The sequence below is a fragment of the Myodes glareolus genome, chromosome 4 (genome assembly GCF_982192425.1).
Source record: "Myodes glareolus chromosome 4, mMyoGla1.1, whole genome shotgun sequence".
In the NCBI taxonomy this organism is placed as follows: domain Eukaryota; kingdom Metazoa; phylum Chordata; class Mammalia; order Rodentia; family Cricetidae; genus Myodes; species Myodes glareolus.
The window spans coordinates 18889594-18911487 of record NC_142029.1 but is presented as its reverse complement, the minus strand read 5'-3'; the positions used below and the strand labels follow the sequence as shown (position 1 = coordinate 18911487).

Genomic DNA, 21894 nt, shown 5'->3' with positions numbered 1-21894 from the left:
TCAAAGTGTGGGCACTGCCCCTCCCTGCAGTGACTGCCAGCATCACTAGGGGCTCCCCCGGCCTCCCAGATCTACTGATTACAGATATGTAGAGGTTCCAGGTGCCCTGTGTTTGAGAAGCTCATGATGGAAGCACCTGGCCAGCCTAGGGTTTCACCAGGTGCTCCATGCCACCTGCTTCCCCGCGGAAATCATTCCTAAGACTCTTTTTCTGTGAAGGTAGATGGGTGAGCGAGGCAGCATGCTGTTTTCTGTTTCTTTGCCTGTCTCTTCTGTTTTTTACTTCCTACCCTCTTTTGCTTGATTCAGTCTCCACTTACTGGTTGCCTGTTCATGGCCCTCCCCAGTTGTATTTCATAATTTTTCCAAATGAATAACTTTGTCAGTTGAATTGACTTATTTGTTTTGGCTCAGTATCAAATAAAAGTAGAAAATAACTAACATTTGAAAAACAAGAAGGGGGTTAATACTTTTTGGTGCTTACCCAAAGGAGATCTTTAAGGAAGCTGAATTTTTGGCTGCCTCAGAAAGCAGTTCAACTAAGATCTACCTCTCGTATCATACAGCTTGCCAGTTTAAAATACACACACACACACACACACACACACACACACACACACACACACACACTGTAACAGTCCCTTCAAATTCCATACTCATTAACAGTCATTTCCCTACCTCCCTTTTCACTCCTCAGCCTAGGAAAATGCTAATCTAATTTTTGCCTTTAAAAGTTCTCTTATTTCAGACTTTTCCCATAAATGGCAGCAGCCAACAAATGCTCTTTTGGAACTGGCTTCCCTCAGTTAGCTTTATGTTTGCAAGGTTCCTTCATCTCAGAACTTGTGTCTCTAGTTCACTTCTTACAACCAAACAGCACAGAACTTTGCCATGTTAGCCTGCTGACCCGAGTTTGATCCCCGGAATTTGTATGAAGGCAACAGGAGAGAACAGGCTCCTGACTGCTTTCCTGTAAGCTTCTCACATGTACTGTGACATGCATGCACAATCAAAACTGTGCAAGTGCACACACACACACACACACACACATCATCATCATCATCATCATCATCATCATAATAGTAACAGTCTCCTGAGAGCTTTCTTGTAGACTTCTCCAGTGTGCTGTGGTATGCACACACATACACACCACCACCACCACAACAACAATAATAGTAATAATAGTTTTGCTAAAGGTGTTCATAGGACTGGATACCTGGGAGACTTGAGGGAAGAGTGCTGCCTTCTTGTCTCCTGAAGCTTCCTTCTATGGACCGTACATACTGCTGAGCTCAGGGTTCCCATGCAGCTGCAAAGCCAGCAATGGCAGGCTGAGTGCCGCTCAGGTCAAATCTCTCTGACTTCATTATCCCTTCTTTCATATTTAAGGGATCCTTGTAATTAATTGAATCCACCTGGATAATGCAAGCTAACCTACCTAGTTTAAAGTCACCCAATTAGCTGGCCATTCTACCAGTTCTTTAGTTTCCCTTTGTCATGCCCCTATAAATAGTTATATTTCTATTACTCTGGTAAAACGCTGGCCAAATGAGCTGGAGAGTTGGCTCAGTGGTTAAGAGTATCTGCTCTTACAGAGGACCAAGGTTCATTCCCAGCATTCATATAACAGCTCAGAACCATCTTTATTAGTCTGAGGGGATCCAATGCCCTCTTCTGATCTCCATGGGCACCAGGCATGCACACGGTACACATCCATAAATGTAGGCAAAACATTCATCACCTAAAATAAATAAATTTAAAACAATTTTTTAAAAATAGAAAAAAAAACAGATCAAAAGCATTTTGGGAGGAAAGGGTTTGTTTCAGTTTTTAGCCTGTAGTCCAACACTGAGAGAAACCAGGGCAGGAAGCTGGAGGCAGGACCTGAAGCAGAGACTCTGAAGGAACACTGCTTACTGGCTTGCTCAGTTGCTTTCCTACACACCCCAGAACCATCTGCTCATGGATAGCATCGGCCTCAAATGGCTTAGGCCCTTCCACATTAAGCATTAACTAAGAAAATGCCCCACAGACTTGCCTACAGACCAACTTCATGGAGGCATTTTCTCAACTGAGGCTCCCTAGTATCAGATGATGAATCCAGCTTGTGTCAAGTTGACAAATAGCTGACAGCACACATATCATGTTTCCAGACTCCAGGGATTTGAATGGTGCCGTGTTGGGAGATTTTTCCAGCCTAGGATCCCTCTGTCTTATTTTTAATTGACCAATAAAAAATCATATATATAATATATATGCTATACCACATATTATTTCGATATATGGAATGACTAAATCAAACTTTTTGACATACTAACTATGTCATATTCTGGTTTTATGGTTCATATTGGAAAATTGCTGAGAGTATATTTTAAGAATATAACCCAATATAGTATGCTGCTGTATGCTATGCAGTGTTATATACTAGTACAATATACACTGTATTACTGCATAGCATAGGATATTATATATTGTGAGCCCTGTGATGGACAGTCTGATCCATTTTGAGTTCATTTGGTGTGCAATAGAAGGTAGAGAGCCCATCTTCCTCCTTCTCAATGTTAGTGTCCCTCCAACCTGGCTCCAGTGATTGAGTTCTTCACTGTGTGGTCTCCTTTTGTCTTAAAGCATAGTATAAAAAAGGGCCAATATCAATAAGTAAATGATATGGTCCCTCGAAGTGACTGGGTAGGATTTTCCTTTGGGGACATGTCATACTTTATTCAGTCACTCTCCTAAATGTCAAAATTGCCTTCATGCGAGCTGTGCCCTTTTAAAAGATACATTCCAGGCATGGCCCCTTTCCATGATATACGCTCTAATTTCACATCTCTTTCCTCCCTGCTTTCGCTCTTACCCTTTTAATGCAGGCCATGGCTATAACCTTCTGAGTCCTCTCCCAGCCTCCTTTCTTCATGCCTTCTGATCCCTCTCCGCACAACAAAGTAGCCTTTGCAAAATGCAAATTTGGTCCTGTAATGGCTGCCCCTGCCCTTTCAGTAGATGCTGATAGACAGAAAGACAGAACTTTTTCATGGTGCCTCCCTTTGTCTTCAGCCCAAGCTGCTGCTGGCCTCCCTCACGCTCACCCTATTCATCCATACCTGCTCCTCTCCCGTTGTCATAAAAGCCCTTATTGCTCCCAAGGCAAGGCAATCCGCCTAATGAGGACAGACCTCTCACACCACAGCATGCCCTTCTTTTGCAGCCCCTTAGCCTTGCACTGTCAGGCGGATTTCTCAGATTTCATTAGCATTGGCCTTCTGAGCCCGCCAGCTCCGCAATGACTGGAATTGAGTCTGCTTTTGCTGACCACCGTGTTTTCAGGCCCCGTAATAGGACCTGCTATTTTAAGAAAATGAGAACGTGAAGTGTGTATTCTCCTCAGCATTAAATTTTTAGTTCTGTTTATGGTATTTCTGATGAATGGGGTTTACAAAGCTATACATAAATATGTAATTAAAAGAACGAATCTCTGTTCTTGTTAGAGCCATGCTTGCAAGTCCTTTCCCGTCCCCCAAATATAGAAATATTCGCCCATCTTCCATTTTCACTCTTGTTTTGTTTGTCTGAGCTCTTTAATCCATCAGAAATTTATTTTGGCACCTGGCGGGAATTAGATAAATAGCTTCATTGCTTCCTAGTGGCCAGCCATGTCCCCAACCCTTCCCATCCTTCCCTTGCTGGTTTGAATTGGCTTGATGATGGCATGCCGATCCTTTGACGTGCTCAGTTGGGGAAAGGGCTTGTCTCTTCCTTCGCTGGTTGAGTTGCATTTATTGTAGATTGACACTATGCTTTCATATCTGGCTGTCTTGTTTTATACAAAAATAAGTTTTTATAAAGTAATTCCTTGAGCTGAAATTTGAAATGAGGTTGACTAGACAGAGCTGTTTCTTATGATTTATTTATCTTTATTGTATGTGCATTGGTGTGAAGGTGTCAGATCCCCTGGAACTGGATTTTCAGACAGTTGTGAGCTGCCATGTGGGTGCTGGGAATTGAACCCGGGTCCTCTGGAAGAGCCGTCAGTGCTCTTAACCGCTGAGCTATTTCTCCAGCTGTTTCTTAGTAGTGATGTATAATCATAAATACGAGCAGAGAATTCCAGCATAGGGCATCCTGGTGGGCATCCACCTGTGTTATAACCAATGGGACCCATTCTTTGAATTCCTGATTCAGTTAGTAAAAGGTGGGAGGCAGGTATTTGCATCTCTGGCAAGTTCTCTGAAGATGCTAATCTAGAGAGCACATTTTGTGTGTGTATTTTCAAGTACATTCTTGCGATCAGGAATATGGCCAATAAGAGAATAGCCCTGCGGCCTCTTCTCAAGTAATTCACTGGTGTGTTAGCAGAGTTAGGCTGAACCACAGCACATGAAGGGCTTCCTGCTGGGATCTGCTCTCAGTTCTGTGTCACACCCCTGAACCCAGCTGAGCCAAGCAACATAGCTGCCCATCTTTTGTAAGTCTGTCCAGCTGCCCTGCTGACCGCAGGTGCTCACACAGCCAGACTTTGTTCAGCCCAAACCAGAGAGAGGTAAGGGCGGGGTGACTCCATTTGTTATAGGTGCTCTTGATGTTCCTTACCTTTAGTGGAGAGAAGTTGCTAGAACCCCAACAATAAAGTGCTTTCTGCTTCCCACCTCTGTGATCAGCTAATGGCTCTTCGATTCACACAAAGGGAAAGTTAATTACTAACACCTGCTTCTCCTGCTTTCCCAGTGCATGGGGCTGGCTCCCTGACTGACGGTCCCACCCCTGCCATCGGTCTATTCCATACAATGTAAATATTCCATGTGTGCTCTGTGAAGAAGGCTGCATCTTCCCGCCTGCAAGTGAGGAAAATACACTGTGAATTTATTCTCAGTAAGACAGAAGTGTGCAAGATATAAACCATGTGATTTTTAGACCTCTTCTCTTTCTCTCTCTCTCTCTCTCTCTCTCTCTCTCTCTCTCTCTCTCTCTCTCTCTCACACACACACACACACACACACACACACTTCCCCCTGTCACCTAGGTGTTCCCTGACAGTGTTCCAGATGCTCTCCTGTCCCCTTTGCCTTTTCTGATTTCTAAGGTGAACTGTTAGACCTGTCCACTCATCAAAATCAAGCAAGAGTTCCCTGTGAGACCCTCGTGTGCCTCCATTCCCTTCCTCAGCCCACCCCGGACAGGGCAGCCTGGACTGAGTCTGAGTCTGAGCATGGGCACAAAGACACGTCAGCTGTCCCAGAGGGCCCACTGTGTCTTGATGAAGGCCTGGTGTGTTCATCGGCAATCACAATCATGGATGGCAGTAAATGCTACACTGGGAGTGGTCAGAGGGTGATAGTTGGAGACAGGAGACAGGGTCACCACCCCCGGCTGGCCAGGGAGCCAGGTGAGGTGTAACTCCTAGGAAATATGGCACCTAGGCCAGTTGGGAATGAGCGGGACTGGTGTGTAGTAATTCATTTAGACTGTTAACTATTGTTATTACCCTATCTCCATTTTATTTAACTCTGAATAGCAACATATTCCGACTTGAAGATGAAGTGCAAAGGGGATATAGAAATGCTTGCCAAAAGGAATGCTAGGTGATTTCAAATTTCGCTAATGGCCACACTGAAAAAAGTGAAATGAAGCTAATTAATATTGTACTTTGTTTAACCCTGTGTTAACGTTTACAACACACTGCAAATAGGACTCCACATTTTGAGTGCTCGGGTCTCCACAGGTGACAACACAGATATGTAGTAATGCATCCCCCTCCTACTTCCACCCTGGAGCTCTTCAGTGTCGCTCTCTTCAGTTAGCATTGCTAGCTAACTACTGTGTGCAGCTACAGATGATTGATACACATATGAGCACTTAGAAGCATGTACACACAAGTTGCAGGGTGGCGGTCTCTCTGTCGCACACTTTTTCCTTTTCACTTTACGGTAAATCTTAATGTTTCCTATCTTTACATAGGAAGCAAACAAGGTAGATTTTTTTTTTTGGTTTTAATTGCCACAGAGAGCAGGAAACATTCAGATAGCCCACTCTCAGGAACCTGCAGCCCAAGGCAGGAAGATTGAAAACTCAAAGTCAGACTGGACTTCAGAATAAAACCCTGTCTCCAAACAACAACAAAGCATTGAGGCAAAGCTTTGTGGATATCAGAAGTTGTTCTGTTTGTCCCTCCTGATGGGCATTTGAGTGGTTCCTGATACTTAGTCCATCCAGACAGTCTGAGCTGAGTTTTTAGAGGCCAGAAGTAGTGGGAGCTCAGTCAACGAGGCTTGTAAAATAGCATTCTCAACAGAGCTCAGGTTAAGAAGGCATGGGACCCATGAGCATATGGTAGCTTGGGGGAGGTTTCTTGTGGGTAAAGTGGCTTGAAAGTGGAGTGGCTGTGAACAGAGACGGAGGGAGGAAGCTGCGAAAGAAGAAGGACTATGGGTCGCATTGTTTGGGTACCATCCCTAAGGGAGCCATCGAAGAAGCAGGGAAGTATAAAGGTTGGAGCTAATAGGAGAAGGTAGGCAAACCCTCCACACTGGTGAGTCCCGTTTTGTACACATAGAAGGTGTGAGGGAAACAGAAAGGTCTCCCCAGGACACTATAGTAGCAATTTATTGCAGGCAGGGTCACAGAGAGATACTAACACTGGTCACTTTAAGCAGAAGCAATATTTTCATAGCCTCAAAACATCTCCCCAAATATGTATTAGTGAAGTGTTGCTTTTAACACGTGTCCAAATATTTTTTGATACTTCCTCCCCAGGGAGTGGGGCATTTATAACGAGTAGAACTTGGAAAAGAAAAAAAGAAATAATAGTGGTTTTACTCAGAGAGAAAGCTGGCTGATAGCACTTTCACCAGATTGGTCAATGTAAGCACTATCCGCAGTGCATCATGGCGATGCTGTATGTCCCTGATGAATGCAGTCAGGTGGGCATGTCACCTCCATGGTATTCCTCCCCCAAACCTGTGGTTCTGGACTGGGTTCTAAAACAGGAAATGGAGATTTCATGGGAAAAATCAGAAACAAGTCCACAGCTAAATTAATATTATTGCACAGTGGTAACAACATCTTAGCTTGTTCACTTTTTGCTGTTGTTTGTTTGTTTTTGCTCTTTTTTTTTGAGACAGAGTTCCTCTGTGTAACAGTCCTAGCTGCCTGGAACTCCCTCTGTACACCAGGTTGGCCTCGAACTCACAGAGATTCACCTGCCCTGCCTTCTGAGTGCTGCAATTAAAGGTGTGTGTCACCACCACCCCACACAACATTTTAGTTCTCATAACTGCACCCCAACTATTTAAGACACTAACATTAGGAGAACTGGTTTTCATCTGCCTATGAAAACCATTCTATTCTATTCCTATTGAATTATGCCCCAATACTTTTCTGGCATAAAAAAGTTTTGAAAATCAGAAGAGCAGCATGTTGAATCTTGCGTCTTACTGATGCTTTTGCTGGAAAATAAAGAAAGGAGAAAAGGGGGTGACCACAAAAATCACAGTGAGATGATGGAGGGCTGGAAGGGAGCAAGGACAGCAGGGCTCAGAGAGGTGGCTAGATGGAATCTCTGTATGATCAGCGGTGGTTCAAATAAAGAAGGGGGAGGGGTTGGGAAGAGCCGCGTTATCAGCATCTTCAGCCTCTGGAATTATACAGGCAATGCTGTTGTACAAAATAACATCGTTCTTGGAGGGACAATGAGAAACAGGAGGAAGAATGGGCTTTCAGGGAAGCTGTTCTGTTTTAGATCTGTTGAATGTGGGATACAGCAGGGAAATCTACCTATACACCAGACACCTGGGTCTGTGGGCCTGCAGGTCGGGGGGAGTCCTAGCTGTAACTAGTCATGGGCAGCAATGAGTGTGTAAATGGTGCTTGATGATCACCCTTGTAAAATAGTGAGCTGGTCCAAGAAAAGCAGATGTAGAAGGGAAATGGCCTGGAACATTGGTATTTAGAAGTTCTGCCCCAGGAGGCGTCATGGAGACTGGAGGGTGTTCAGAAAAAATGGTGGCGGTGCTGTTCTGGCATTCAGAGATGGGCTTTAGTAACGGGGTGTGGGTGTTAGGACCAGAACACTGGCCATAGCATCTACCCATTGTACACCTTGTGTGGCATGGGTCAAGCTACTTAGCACAATAATGCTGTTGTCAGGGGTCAGTGAGACCCAGCCCAAATGTTGTTCACGGTGCTCAGAGAATGCTAACAATGAAAAGAAAGCTAGACATGCGGGGTGTGTGGTGGTCTCCAGGAACCCCTTGGAGTGATTCAAAAAGGACATGCATGTCACTCCACTACATGGCTGGTATCAGAAGGTGGGAAGTGACAAGCACTGGCCAGGGATAAAGACAACTTGATGTGTATTACATCACCTTTGTGTATCACAGGTAGAGATGTCAGCGGTGCCACCACCGTGGGAAACAGTGTGGCTGGTCCTCAGTGAGTTACACATGCTGGTAGGACATGCTGAAGAGGCAGCGTCAGGAGGATCGGGAGTCACCATGCGATTCAGCAATTCCACTTTCAGATTTAGATCCAGACAGACTGAAAGCAGGAGTTCCAGAACACACTCAGAACCTGCGTTCTTGGCAGTGTTAGTCACCATCGCCAAACGTCTAGCTGTACAGTTGAATACTAACCAGCCTGAAAAGGGAATGGAGTTTTGATATATGCCACAACATAAGTAAATTCTAAACAGGACACTGTGGGAAATAAGTCAGATAGGAAGGGACAAAGTGTGTCTGTCATTCCATGTCTGGGAATAGACAGAACCATAGAGAGGGAAACTAGATTAGGGGTTGCCAAGGACTAAGAGGCGAGGGAGGTGGGGAGTTATGGTTTAACGTATACATCATTTCTCATAGGATGTTGGAAAAGTTCTGGAAACAGCGGTGGAGCTGCACAGTATTGCGAGTGTTGCCAATGCTGCTCAGTTGCATAACGAGTGATGGATAAACCTTAAGTTGGGCGTCTCTCACCACAGCATCTCTTTGAAGGGCATCATGGTCAGTGCTGCCGAGAAGTCACACAAGAGCTAAGACATGACCTCTGGTGCTTTGAGACAGGAGGGCCCCTGGTCCCATGTTCAGATCTCCTGCCACAGGGGAGGGATGTCAGAAGTCAGCTTGCAGGATCGGAGAAACAGCCTCACTTGCCCTGAAAGCCCAAGGACCTGAACTGGGGTCCCCAGAAGCCACATATAAAGCTGTGTGCAGTGACACAAGCCTATAACCTCAGGGACAGTGAGGCGGGAGGCAGAGACAGGCAGATCCCAGAAGCTTGAAGGCTAGCCAGCCTGGCCTGCCGGGCAGTTGCAGGCCAACAAGAGACTGTCTGCACAGGTGATGTTGTACTGTGACACAGCCACATCTACATGTGCTAACTTGTTATGATGGGAGCTAAGTAGCTGCCGCAGAGACGACCATATGGTCTGCAAAACTGAAAGTATTTCCGGCCAAACCCTCTGCAGGGAATTTCCCAACCCCTGGCTAGGAAACATCCCTGGTCTTGTAAGGAGCTGGGCTTAAATAATGCCTGCACTTTTGGCAGACCCCTGAGTCAGTAACTAGGCTTCTAATGGGGAGCAGAAAAAAACTCAGCGTGGACACGTGACAATGAATAGGAGGGAGAGGGGGTGCAAAGACAAAATTAAGATTAAACAAGCCCTACCCATTTCTTTCTTCCTCCTTGCTGTGTTCCTCGGTCACTGTGGACACTGATAGCTTGAAGAACGGCTGTTGAGGAGGTAAAGGTGGGAACAAGGGAATCCCAGGTGTTCTCACCTGCAGACTGTGTGGGAAGCGGAATGGTTATAAGACCTGACTGTCGGGCTCAGAAGGACCACCGAAATGAGGTCTGTGGATATGGGGCCGTAGCAGCCTCCTTCCTCTTGATTCTCTGGCAAGAGGACATCTAAACGATTTTCCCCCAAACCTTCTGAGAAATCTCACTAGGCAATCACCATTGCACGGCTGGCGATGATAAGAGGTTGAAACTGTGATTAGGCTCAGCCGTTCCTCGTTCATGCAGAATAATACGATAGCCTGGGACTTTCAAGCATTTGTTATTTTACGTTCTGGTGATGAACTTCAAACTTACATCAGACCAAAGACAAAGCTAGTACTTCTACGGTGCAAACTGTGCCAAGTTGTGTGTCTGTGTGACCTGTGTGTCTCCCTAACCATTGGGTGACATTTCCCCATTTCACAGGAGGGGCCACCAGGACTCACTGGGGTTACCTGCAGGCTGTTAATTTTAGAAATGGGGTTTGAACCCACACATACCTGATTCCAGTGGACACTGGGCCTGATGTTGCCCCACTCTCCCTGGCCACCAATACCCCCAGAATGCTTTTGCGTGCCTTCGCGGGCAGAATCCACTACTTGGTGGATTGCAACCCGCTTTGGACCTTGATCCATACTATTCCAGAACAAAGCTGAATTCTGAAGCTCTGCAGCCGCCAGCAGGTCTGTGTGTGCGCCTGTGCCCAATTCCACTCCAGCAGTCACTCTGCGTCTAAGACACTTCTTTCTCCGGGAACATCCTGCGTCCCACACATTCTCGACAACATAACCGCCCAGAGTTCACTTCCCTGCACTTTATCTCTTATTTTTACCTCCTCAGCACCAATTCCTCATTATACTGGTGTAGGTACAATGGCCCAGCAATGCAGCAAGAGGGAGATACAGTGGCTTCCCCATTTCCCAACCATCCGTGCTCACATGACAAGCAGGTGGTACTCTGGTGACTTCGTTACTTTCCAGGATCCTTTGATAATGGAGTCTTTGCCTAGATTTCTGCAACCATCAAATCAGATGGAAAGGAATGCAGAAGCTATCCACCCACCTCTTGACTTAGGACCGGGGTGGGTGGGGGTTGTGGGGGACGGAGAGAGAGAGAGCTATATCCCAGAGTAGGGCGGCAACTTGTGTAGCTCACAAAGCCCTTTAGCCCCAGACCCAAAGGTAAGAAGAAGGCCTTGAGGGTCCCGGCTCTCCAAGCTGCCAGCCTGCAGCTCCTCCCGCCGCAGCCCGCCACCTTCTGCCTGCCTCAGTTGAGGAGGCAGAGCCATCCCCCTGCATTAGAAGTGCTTACCTTGGAGCCCTTTGCATGAATGAGGCCAGATGCAGCCTCCACATTGATCATTTCTGTCCCTCCCCTTTTCTGCTTTCTGTTAAAGGCAGCCCCCCAGCTCCCAGCTGGCTCCTGCCCCCTCCCCCAGCCAGGAGAAGTTATTACATGAAGAGATCAGCTTACCAGTTTTCTTCAGCGCAGAGGCTGAGCTCCGAGCAGGGGTAGCACAGTGAGGGAAGGAGCCAGGGAACCAGCGCGGTGCCTACGGAACTCCAGGCTGGGATCCCGGAGCCGCAAGCGCATCTGCTAGCGTTAGCTCTTGGCAGCCGGATTCTCCTCCAGGGTAGCTCTGATTCTGGGTAATAATGCTTGTCAGCTACCTGTTATTAGCTTTGTTCCACACTGAGAGAGCAATGTTAGCAAGACCAGGGGGAGAGGTAAGCCAAATAAACTATCTTGTCAGAAGTTCTATTTTTGTCAATATTAAATTTCCCCTTCTTTCTATGAAGAGGGATCAAGGAATAGGTGTTTATGGTGTGCAAAGAATAATGCTTTATATGACTTTATTTTAGGCTTTTCTCTCAGGGAAACTTCTCTTCTTAAAGGATCCTGTACTTTCTGAAGTCTTGTGCTGAGCCTGTCCATGCAGTTGCCACCCTGGGGACCTGGCATGGCCTGGGTGGCAGATGCCTGAGGCATGCATGCTTCTTCTGCTGTTTGCGGGGCTCTGGGGGTGGAGTATGTGTTAGATTCTAGTAGGGTCTAGTACAGATGCAGGAAGGACATAGCCTTTGAGGTGTTTTTTCTCCATTGCCTCAGAGAGAATCTGCATGTGTGAGAGATTGCCTTGCTTTCCTGTCTTCCTGCCATGAGTAAACCGGTGTTTCACTTTCTGTCATGAGTGTGGAGAGGGAAAGTGGCGGCCAGCATGGCTACAAGTGTGCTTAGATCTGCCAGAAAAAGGAGGCATGTTTTCGGGGTTTGTGGGGGCAGCTTCTTATTGGTCTAGCTTGGGTGTTTGCTGGGTATGTTTCTGAATATCACTGATGCCTCCGGGAGCCAGTTTTGATGCAGGCAGAGCCTGAAGTGTTGATCATTGAGCAGGGGGAGAGGAACATTTAATGTCCCCACCCTGCCGTGCAAATGAGCTGGCACCAGCTTTGACTCTTCCTCCGTTCCTTCATTACTGACTCTGAAGGAGCTCATCTCCCTCTGTGAAAAGCCTAGTGACTGTACACAGCTTTTAAAAGAGGTCACTTCCCAGCTTTGCCTTTTGTTTACCTTGTCAGGAGCCAAGTGAGTCCTGAAACCTAATGTCATAGATTTTCTCCCCGAGCATGCTTCCCCAGCCTGTGCCCATGCTGCAAGGCTGAGGTGGGTTCCACAAGCTCTCAGCTCCCGGGTCGTTTGTCCTAGGCTTTTCACCCTCTGCGCCCGTGGATAGTCTCCGGGGAATGGAGATGCCTGGTAGATTAGGAAAGCTGAAAGCTCAAAGCAGACCATTGGCCTCTGCTTGTAGTTGAAGTTTGAAACTTCCCTGTTGATTTTTTTTTTTCTTTACTGTGTGGAGTAAATGGCAAATAGGCCCACCTCACTCAGCCCGGAGCACTTAAGCAGGCGAGAGAAAGCTCATATGGAAAATATTTCTATCACCGCTGCCGACACATCTGGTCAGGGGAGACCTCTGTACTGAGCAAATCACAGCACTGCAGCAGCCCCTCCGCGGTGTGCCAATTACTCTTATTAACAGCAAGGCAGAAGGCAGGCTTCAGTTACCTGCCCACAACTGGCTCCCGGGGAGGGCCACTCAGGAATGCATGTCCTGGAGCCTCTTACACAGGCAGAGGGCTCTGCTTCACCTCGCAGTTGGCAAAGCAGAAGGAAATGAAAGTGGAGCACACGCGTGCACACAGATACACCCTTTCTTTGATGGCGTGTAGATAGCACTCAGGAGAGTGGGACCAGACTGGCTTTGGAGTTCCAGTATGTATGCTGAGTACGAACAGCCAGAAAGCCCGAAGAGAGGTCGTGAGGCTCCTACGCTGCTACCCCTGGCACCTGCACTGCTGGGCCACTGAAAGATCTCCCTGCGCCTTTTCTTTATTTCTCCAGCATGTGTTCATGCATGTGTGTGCACGCATGTGTGTGAATGTTTCTGTGCAATCAGTTCTGTAAATGTCTACCCTACTAAGAGATAGTATGATTAGGATTCTTTTTGCTTATTGGAAGTGAAATGATGAGGAAGGGACATGGCTGAGTCCCCACCCCTTAAGAGAGAATGTCGTTTATGTAGAGCTTTGAAGAATGTGGCATTTTATAGGAGCGTCTTTTTTATTGCCGTGTTACTTATGAACGCGTACCCATAAACATGTGGCGGCGCCCTTAAGTCACCACAGTTTCCTTTCCTCCTGCCTGTCAGTGGGTTTTCTTGCAGGTTCTAATTATCCTCCCTTCGGATGTTCCCTAAAGCACACAGGAGGGAAGGAAGAAAGGGGAGCAGGCGTTGTCCACCCAGGCTGCTGAGCCGGCTGCGTTCTCAGCCCGGGGTGTGAGCCAAGAGGCAGAGCTGGGACCAGTTTGCAGAACCAGTTGTTGTCTTGGGTGTGAAGTTTTTCCAGAAATATGGGGCCTGGAGGCCCACGAGTTGGGGAAGCAAGTGTGTGCAGAGGACGCCTCAGTTGGATGGCACTGTGGACATAGGTATTTGTCATTCAAGGACAGAGCAACCTGGTATTAGGTCAGTACACAGGGTGGAAAAAGCTATTGTTGCCTTTGTTTCCTTGTTGCCATGGCATTGAACTTAGAGCCTTGGGGTCACTAGAATGTCTTTGCCCTTGACGAGATCGGAATAGTAGCCCTGTACACTTGCGCACAGTGGTGTGTCCTCTGAAGGACTGTGAAACACTTGTTGAAGTCAGGCTGGACTTTCAGTGCATTTAAAAAAAGTTTTTGTATTTATTTGTAATTATTTGTGTGGGGGGTGGGGTAAGCACATGCACATGAGTGCAGTGCCCACGGAGCCAGAAGAGGGCATCGGATCTCTTGAAGCAGGAGTTACAGGTAGTTGTGAGTCACCTGACAAGGTGCGGAGATTCAAACCCTGATCTTCTGCAAGAAAGAGCAGAGGCTCCTCTGGAGAGAAATTGCATCTCTCCATCCCTTGGTACAATTTCAAGAGCATACTTTGTTGGCATTTAGTCCCCTATTTCCAATATTAGTCATGGAACCAGCCCTTGCTCGTGTGAGCAAGAACTCTACCACTGCACCCCGTTCCCAGCTGTTTCAGTACCTTTGTGAGTGTGGAAAGCATGCCAGGATGCAGGGTCTTTGTGGAGACAGAGGAGTGAGGGCACTGCATTCTCTGTTCTTATCCAACGAGACCAGTGAGATCCTGGCATGTTCAGGGAGGAGGAAGTAAGGGCAGCCAGAAACCTGTAAGGGTCCGTAGTCTGTGGTGAGACGATGTCAAAGGATGTTGCTTTAATTTTGGTAAAGCAATATGGCAACACCTATCCAAATTAAAGAGTATTTGGGCTGCTAATGGTTGCAGACTTTCCTTTTGTGGTGACGAAAATGTTTGGGAATTTGGTGGTGTTGGGGTAGATGCTCAGCTTTGTGACTACACTTAAAACCACTGATTATATATCTCTCTCTTCCTCCTTCTCTCTCTCTCTCTCTCTCTCTCTCTCTCTCTCTCTCTCCCTCCCTCCCTCCCCCTTCTTCTCTCTCTCTTCCCCTCCTCCCCCTCTCTCTTCCTCCCTCTCTCCCCCTCCCTTCCTCCCTACCTCCCTTCTTTCCTCCCTCTCTTTCTTTCCTTCTCTTTTCCTTAATGCTGGAGGATAAACCTAGAGTATCATGTATGGTAGGTATTTAACCTGCCCCAAATGACATGCTTTAAAGTGTGTCTGTGTGTGTGCACATGCACATGTGTATGCAGGTAGGCATGCCTGTGTGTGCACAGGCATGTGTGTAGAGATCAATGTCAAACATCTTCCTCTCTCTCTCCTCTGTACTTTTGTTATTTTTTAATTTTCAGATTATTATTTTTTTTAACTTTCATTGATTCTTTGTGGATTCCACTTCATGCGTTCCGATCCCGCTTATCTCCCCATCCCCTCACATTTGCCCTCTGCCCTTGCAACCTCCCACCCAAATCAAAACCAAATTTAAAAGAAAAACCAAAAGCAAAACAAAACAAAGAAACAACAAAAGAAGAATCTTGTCATGGAAGCTGTAATGTGGCCCGTTGAGTCACACAGTTTACCCTTTAATCCATTCATCTTTACTTGCAAGTGTTCATTGCCCAGAGTCATTGGTCTGGCTCAAGGCCCCTTGTTTCTGCTACACCACGTGGGACTCCCCTTGAATATCCTGTTGTCCTGTATCATGGAGATCCTGCTGTTTTGGGTCTGTAGGTTCATCCCGTTTACATGCTCCAACAGTTCATAGATTCTTTGGAAACTGGGGTGGGGTCTGGGCCTGGGTGGTAGCTGGATTGTTCAGCATGCCAGCTTTCCCTCATGGTCACATCTCCAGCACTGTCTCGGCTAGCTCGCCCAGTGCAGCCTGCAGCAAGGAGCAGGGCCAGTTCTGCTCTCAGGGTCCCCAGCTCCAGGTCCCCCACACGTAAATCAGCAGGGCCAGCTGTTTTGCTTTGCCCAGACAAGGTGCAGGACTCTCTCTCCTGATTGCCTAGGGGGAACACTAGGAAAGGTGGGATCAACTCTCCTGTTCTCACGCACTCGGGGCTGGCTCACCTGGGACCTGGACAGCAGGGTCAGCTCTCTAGTGTGCTGCTCAGGTGGGTGCAGGACCCGATCTCCTTTTGCTGCAGTGAGTGTGGGACAGGGTGTAAAAGGAAGGAGCGGGCTGCTTTCCCGCCCAGATCCCGGCTAGCTTACCCCTGAAATAATTACACGGAAACTGTATTCTTTTAAACACTGCATGGCCCATTACCTCCAGCCTCTTATTGGCTAATCCTCACATCTTGCTTTAAGCCATATTTAGTAATCTGTGTAGCACCACGAGGTGGTGGCTTACCAGGAAAGATCCTAACCTGCGTCTGTCTTGGAGAGGAGAGTCATGGCGACTGCCTCACTGCCTTCTTCCTCCCAGCATCTGTTCTGTTTACTCCGCCTACCTAATTTTCTGTCCTATCAAAGGGCCAAGGCAGTTTCTTTATTAACCAATGAAAGTAACACATAGACAGATGACCCTCCTCCATCAACAGGGCTAGTTCTCTTACTCGTGAACTCGAGGTCAGTTCTCTTGTCTGCCACAGATGGAGGAATGGAGGGGAGAGAGCATCTTTTCCTCATCCATGTCATCTCATGGCAGATGAGGTGGGGCGGGGTCAGCTCTCCCGCTCTCAGGCCCTCGGGCTCAGCTCACCTATGCACCTCTAGTGTGCTGATCTGGTGAGGTGCATAGTGCATACCTGTGGTGAGGGGCAAGGCCGTCTTTCCCAAGTGCAGGGGAGAGCTCTCCCAAGATTATAATTGATTTACATTTCTTTCTTCTCTTTCCTTCCCCCACCCCCCCAATATAGTCCTCTGCTCTCCTTCAGATTCATGACTTCTTTTCAGTAATTTTTATTGCACCAGTGTGTGTGTGTGTGTGTGTGTGTGTGTGTGTGTATGTGTGCATGTGTGTATCCAAAATATTCCTAAATATGACCTGTTGAGTCTTTACTTGTACGTATGTTTCAGGGCTGACCTTTTGGCCCTGAACAACCAGTTGGTGTGCTCCCAGTTGTGCTCCCTGCGGAAGACCACCTGTCCTGCTCCCAGCTTTTCTCGGTTGTCTTTAGTCTTTTGTGTAGGGTTGAGTCCTCGTGGGCTTTTCCCACTCACTTTGGCATGTTCATCAGTGACATCTTTTTTCAGCTCGCTGAAATGCTTTGTTCTCTGGAGTTTCACACAGTAAAGAGTATATATTGACCACATCCGTCCACCCCTGCCTTTGTCCAACTCCTCCTAGCGCCCTCCATCTCGCCTTCCAACATGGTGTCTTCTTCTTTTTTTATTTTTTGTTTTGCTACTAATAACCCTGAGTTCAGCATGTATACATGTGGGCATGGAGCCATCCGCTGGGGCAAAAACAACCTCCTAGCAGCCACATCCCCAAGGAAAGTGACTCTCCCTTCCTTGGCAACCATCAGTTGCCAACAGCCCAATGGGGTAGGGCAGGATCTCTCACCGAACCTGGAACCCAGTGATTCCACTAGCTTGGCCGGCCAATGTACTTGGGATCCTGCCGCCTCTGCGTCCCCAGTGCTGAGATCACAGGCACCTACCACCATTCCAGGCTTTTTAACCCAGCTGCTGGGGATCTGAACTCAAGTCCTCATGCTCTGCAGGGAAAACACTTTACTGAGCCAGCTCCCCAGCCCCATTGTCAGAGTTCTTCTCTCCTCAGATAGAAGGATGGTCCACAGTTCGGCATCCTCCATCCAGAATCATCTGTATGTGTTTATAAAGGAATGTGTATGCATGTATGTGTTTATAAAGGAATGTGCATGTGAACACATGTATGCCTTCAGTTTGTGCATGACAGAGTTCCTCCTCTGCTGGCCTCTTCCTTCCTGTTAGCCTATCCCAATTGCAGGGACCTTCTAGAATGGTGAGTTGAGTCAGAGCATTGGAAGCGAACAGTCTCAACTCCTTCCAGACTTAGATGGGAATGCTAGCATTTCACCACTGAGCATGAGGCCTGCCAGATATGTTAGGTAGATAATGTTATCCAATTATAAGTTCGTATCCATGTTTTTGTTTTTTTGTTGTTTTTTTTTTAAATCAGGAATGGTTGTTGAATTTTATCAAACTTTGTCCACCTTCATCAAAATACTCATGTGCCTTTTTCCTCTACTGTATTTACGTAGTGATTCTATGTGGTCATGGACTGGCTGTGTTTTTACAGTTACCCGGCTACCGATTTGCTTGTTAGGTTTGACGTATTCATTGCCTTTGCTACTTGATTTATGAATATTGCATTGTTATCTTTTATAAATCAGTGCCGTTGGTTCATGGCAATCTTTCATTGTGTGAGCCCAGAGTTTTATAAAACTCAAACGTCTCTCACCTGCTCACATGCTTTGAAGCAGTTCAAACACCCGAGGAATTAACTTTTTTCTCAAAGGAGTTTAAAATGAATCGTAAAACCACCAAGGCCTTTTGGAAAGGAATGGCCTTTTGAGTAGGTAAGTGTTTTAAAAAGAATAACTCTTGTTTCTATAAAAAGTGTAGCATTTAATATGTGTAGGAGAAATCGTGGACCATGGAAGCAGCTTGTGAAGTGGGATAATTAGACAGCTATGGCCATTGCCCAGCTAACAACACCAGGCGATCCCGGCTCTGTACTCGCTCCCAGCTGCTCCCTCCAGCCTATCTTCTGTCCTTCAGAGATGAACATCACTGGGAAATGTATGGTTATCCTGACATCACTTTCAGAACCAGTAATCACAACCAGTGTGTGTGGTGGGGTGTGGTGACATACACCGGTCATCCCAGGTCGGGAGACAGAAGCACGCAGATCTTTTTGAATATAAGAACAGTCTGGTCTACAAAGCAAGTTCCAGGATAGCCAGTACTATGTAGTAAGACCCTGCCTTAAATAATATAAAAATAGTTTTAGTAGTAGTGATTATATATGTATATATCTCTAAAAACCATATTAATTGATTTTGTTTGATTTTAAATTGTATAAACATGGTCTCTTGACATTGTATTCAGCTTGATTTCTCATTTAACATGAATGGTCCATGCAGCTATCGGTCCATCATTTTAGCACAACACAGCTTGAGTATGTAGAACTTGCTATATGGAAATATAGCATCATTCCATCATTCTTACTATAAATATTTGGGTTTTTTTATTTAGGGTTTTTTTTTTTCTCTGCACTAGTGTTTTGCCTCCATGCACGAATGTGCACTGCATGTGTGCCTGGTGCCCTCGAAGGACAGAAGAGGGCATTGGATCTCTGAAACTGGAATTACAGACGATTGTGAGGTACCATGTGGGTGCTGGGGCTCAAACCCAGCCTTGTGTAAGAGCAGCAAGTGCTCTTAACTACTGAGCCATGCCTCCAGCCCCAGATGTTTGGGTTTTCTTACTTGTCTTCCTGCTATAAGCATTCTGCTATGAACGTTCTGGAACGTGTGTCCTCATCTAAATCAGCAAGGGCTCCTGTAGGGGATTTGCCTTTTCATTTGCTTAGCATCAGGTGATGCCAAGTTGGCTTCTGCGGCTGTAGTGTCCATTCTCGTTTTCTTGAGAAGTGCAGGCAAATTCTCAAGGATGCACCATCTTTCCAATATTTGGTATTATAGAACAGGCTGATTTTACTGATATGGTGGGTATAACATAGTATCAGTATGTAACTGACATTTCTCTGACCATTAACTATTACCATGTAACCTGTGTATGTGCACAGACCGTGAGATGTCTATATCTATCTCCTGGTTTTAAATTTGGTTTTTACTATTTCAGCACCAAGTTAGGGATTCATAGTTTGATTATGAATCCTTTGCTTGTTATATATTGATATGAATGTTATTTGCTTATAATTTTTCCAGTAGCTCATATAAAAATTTTATATTTTTGTCTCAGCAGAGGCTCTCAGTTTTAAAGGATTTAAATGTATGTTTAATTTCTTTATGTTGATTCTTTCTGTTTCCTAAGAAATCATTTCTGAGGATGTAGATGTAGCCTCACATGTTGTTTTCTAAAATTATCAAAGTCTGGCAAATCACATTAAAATTTTTTACCTCTATTTATGTTCAAGCTTTTGTATATTGAGCATGTTCCCCACCCCTACTTCTCTGCCCTCCTTTTCCTCCCTTCTCCTCTCTCCTGTTGGTCTCCTCTGTCCCCTAGACAGTTGTACACACACACACACACACACACACACACACACACACACACACACCTAAGAACCACAAATGAAAGAAAACAATATTTAAGTAAGTTAATTCTCAATATGGTGATACCTAGAACTAATTCTCCTGAGGACTGTGGATAAGGATCTGTTTTAATTGGGTCCTTCATTGACAGGACACAACTTAATAGTCTCCTATTCAATAAATTTGCACCAAATTTACAGTGCTGGCTCTGTCCAGTATCAGTTTCCCATGCATGTGTTCTTCAGTCTCTGTGTCCCCTGTCAACCATCTCTCTGCCTTTGCATCTGTAATTCAAGATAGACAGCAAAGTCCACTCGGCAGAGCCCATCTCTCCATCTTACTCATCGAGGGTCGTCTTGGCTTTATCTAAATATTTGCTCTTCCTAATAAAATTCACAGTTGTCAATTTTTCTTGAAAATCCTTTGGTGATTTTCATCAGAACTGTATTAAATCTGTAGTTCTATATGAGGACACTGATATCACTTAAATGTTGAGACATTCTCTCTATGAACATAGTATACCCTTCTCATTTGTTTATGCCTTTAAAGATTTTCAAGAAAATGTAACTTTTGTTTTTTAGTTTCTGAGCACACAATTCCCTGTACATAAAGACCTTTTTTCTTTTTCAATTCTTATATGCTGCTACTGAAAATAGGTTGATAGAAATTTTTTCTTGCATGCTTTATCAGTTTGGTAATGTCTCTTCGATTCCTGCTCTGTCAAGATAATGAACTTTTTATGAATAGATATTTTCTTTTTCGAAACAAGGTCTCAATATGTAGCTCTGACTTACCCAGAATGCTTTACACAGACCAGGCTGACCTTTAACACATAGATATCTGCCTGATTTTGCCTCCCTAGTGCTGTGATTAAAGGCGTGCTATACCACACTTGGCTTTAGGCATTGGATTTTATTTGATATTTTCTGTCTATTGAGATACTTTGATCCCCTTTCATTAATCTGTTAGTGTGAGAAACTGCTGCTTTGGTTGTATCTGTGAGTCTCTAATGGCCGAGCCGTGTCGCCAGCCCATAGTTTGTGAGATCTCACTTATGATGGTTGGTTTTCACTCTCGTGTTTTAAAAAATTGACATGGCCTGCAAATTATGTAATTTTAAAAAATGAGTATGGAGAGTTGGTCTTTTTTTCCTAATCCCAATTTAAGTTCTAACTTGATTATACTGTGGTCAGAAAATGTGGTGTCTGTAATCCTGAGGTTTTGAGAGCTGTTACTGTATAGCTGATTTTATGGACAGGCGTTCCGTAAACATTGTCGGAGTTATTTGAGAAAATGTTCATTTTGGTGCATATTTTTATAATTGAGTACTGGAACTTTAAGAGTGTATTTTTATAGTTTTTTTGGGGGGTGAGTGGGTGGGAGATATGTACTTGTTTGTAACTAAGTATTAAGATGCATGTGTGTGTGTGAGAGTCTGCAGAGCAAAGGTCGGTGTTAGCTGCCTTCCTCAGGAGCTAGCCACCTTGTTGTCTGAGACAGAATCTCACTGGACTCTGGAGCTCGACAACTTCGGAATCCCCTGGCTTTGCCTCCCTAGCGGATGGGGAATCTCAGCCAATCACATTCTGCTTAAGGTGTGGCCATTCAGGCTATAAAAGATCAAAGTGCCTTGCCCCCTGCCCCTTCGGTTTTCCGGCTCCATTGGTGTTCGTAGGATCTCGGGTCTTGTAAGTTTCCCCCTTTTGATTAAAAGCTAAGTCTTTTATATAGTACTGGTCTGTTTATTCTATCGATCGACCACGCCCGCTACACCTAGCAATGAGGGTCCCTATGTCAAGCCCTGGGTCTCAATGACAGTACACCACTAAGCTCAGCTTTTTCCATGGGGACCAAACTCAGGCTTTTCCGCCAATGCAATAGCATTTTACCAGTTGAGTTACCTCTCTGCTGTCACACTAAAATTTTCCTTGATG

At 45.7% G+C, this 21894-nt stretch overlaps 1 protein-coding gene across 3 annotated transcripts in view; it reads left to right on the top strand.

The window, feature by feature from the left end:
• Positions 1-21894, top strand: part of Thsd4 (thrombospondin type 1 domain containing 4) — a 567279-nt gene that overhangs the window by 383821 nt on the left and 161564 nt on the right. Inside the window, exon 1 of one of the 3 annotated variants that reach the window (XM_087905296.1) lies at positions 11352-11498. The exons of the other annotated variants lie outside the window; for them this stretch is intronic. Within the exon in view, the coding sequence (XP_087761422.1) occupies positions 11427-11498 (72 nt within the window). The 5' untranslated portion in view covers positions 11352-11426. Of the gene's footprint in view, positions 1-11351; positions 11499-21894 lie in introns of those variants that run through there. 3 annotated transcript variants of the gene reach the window in all.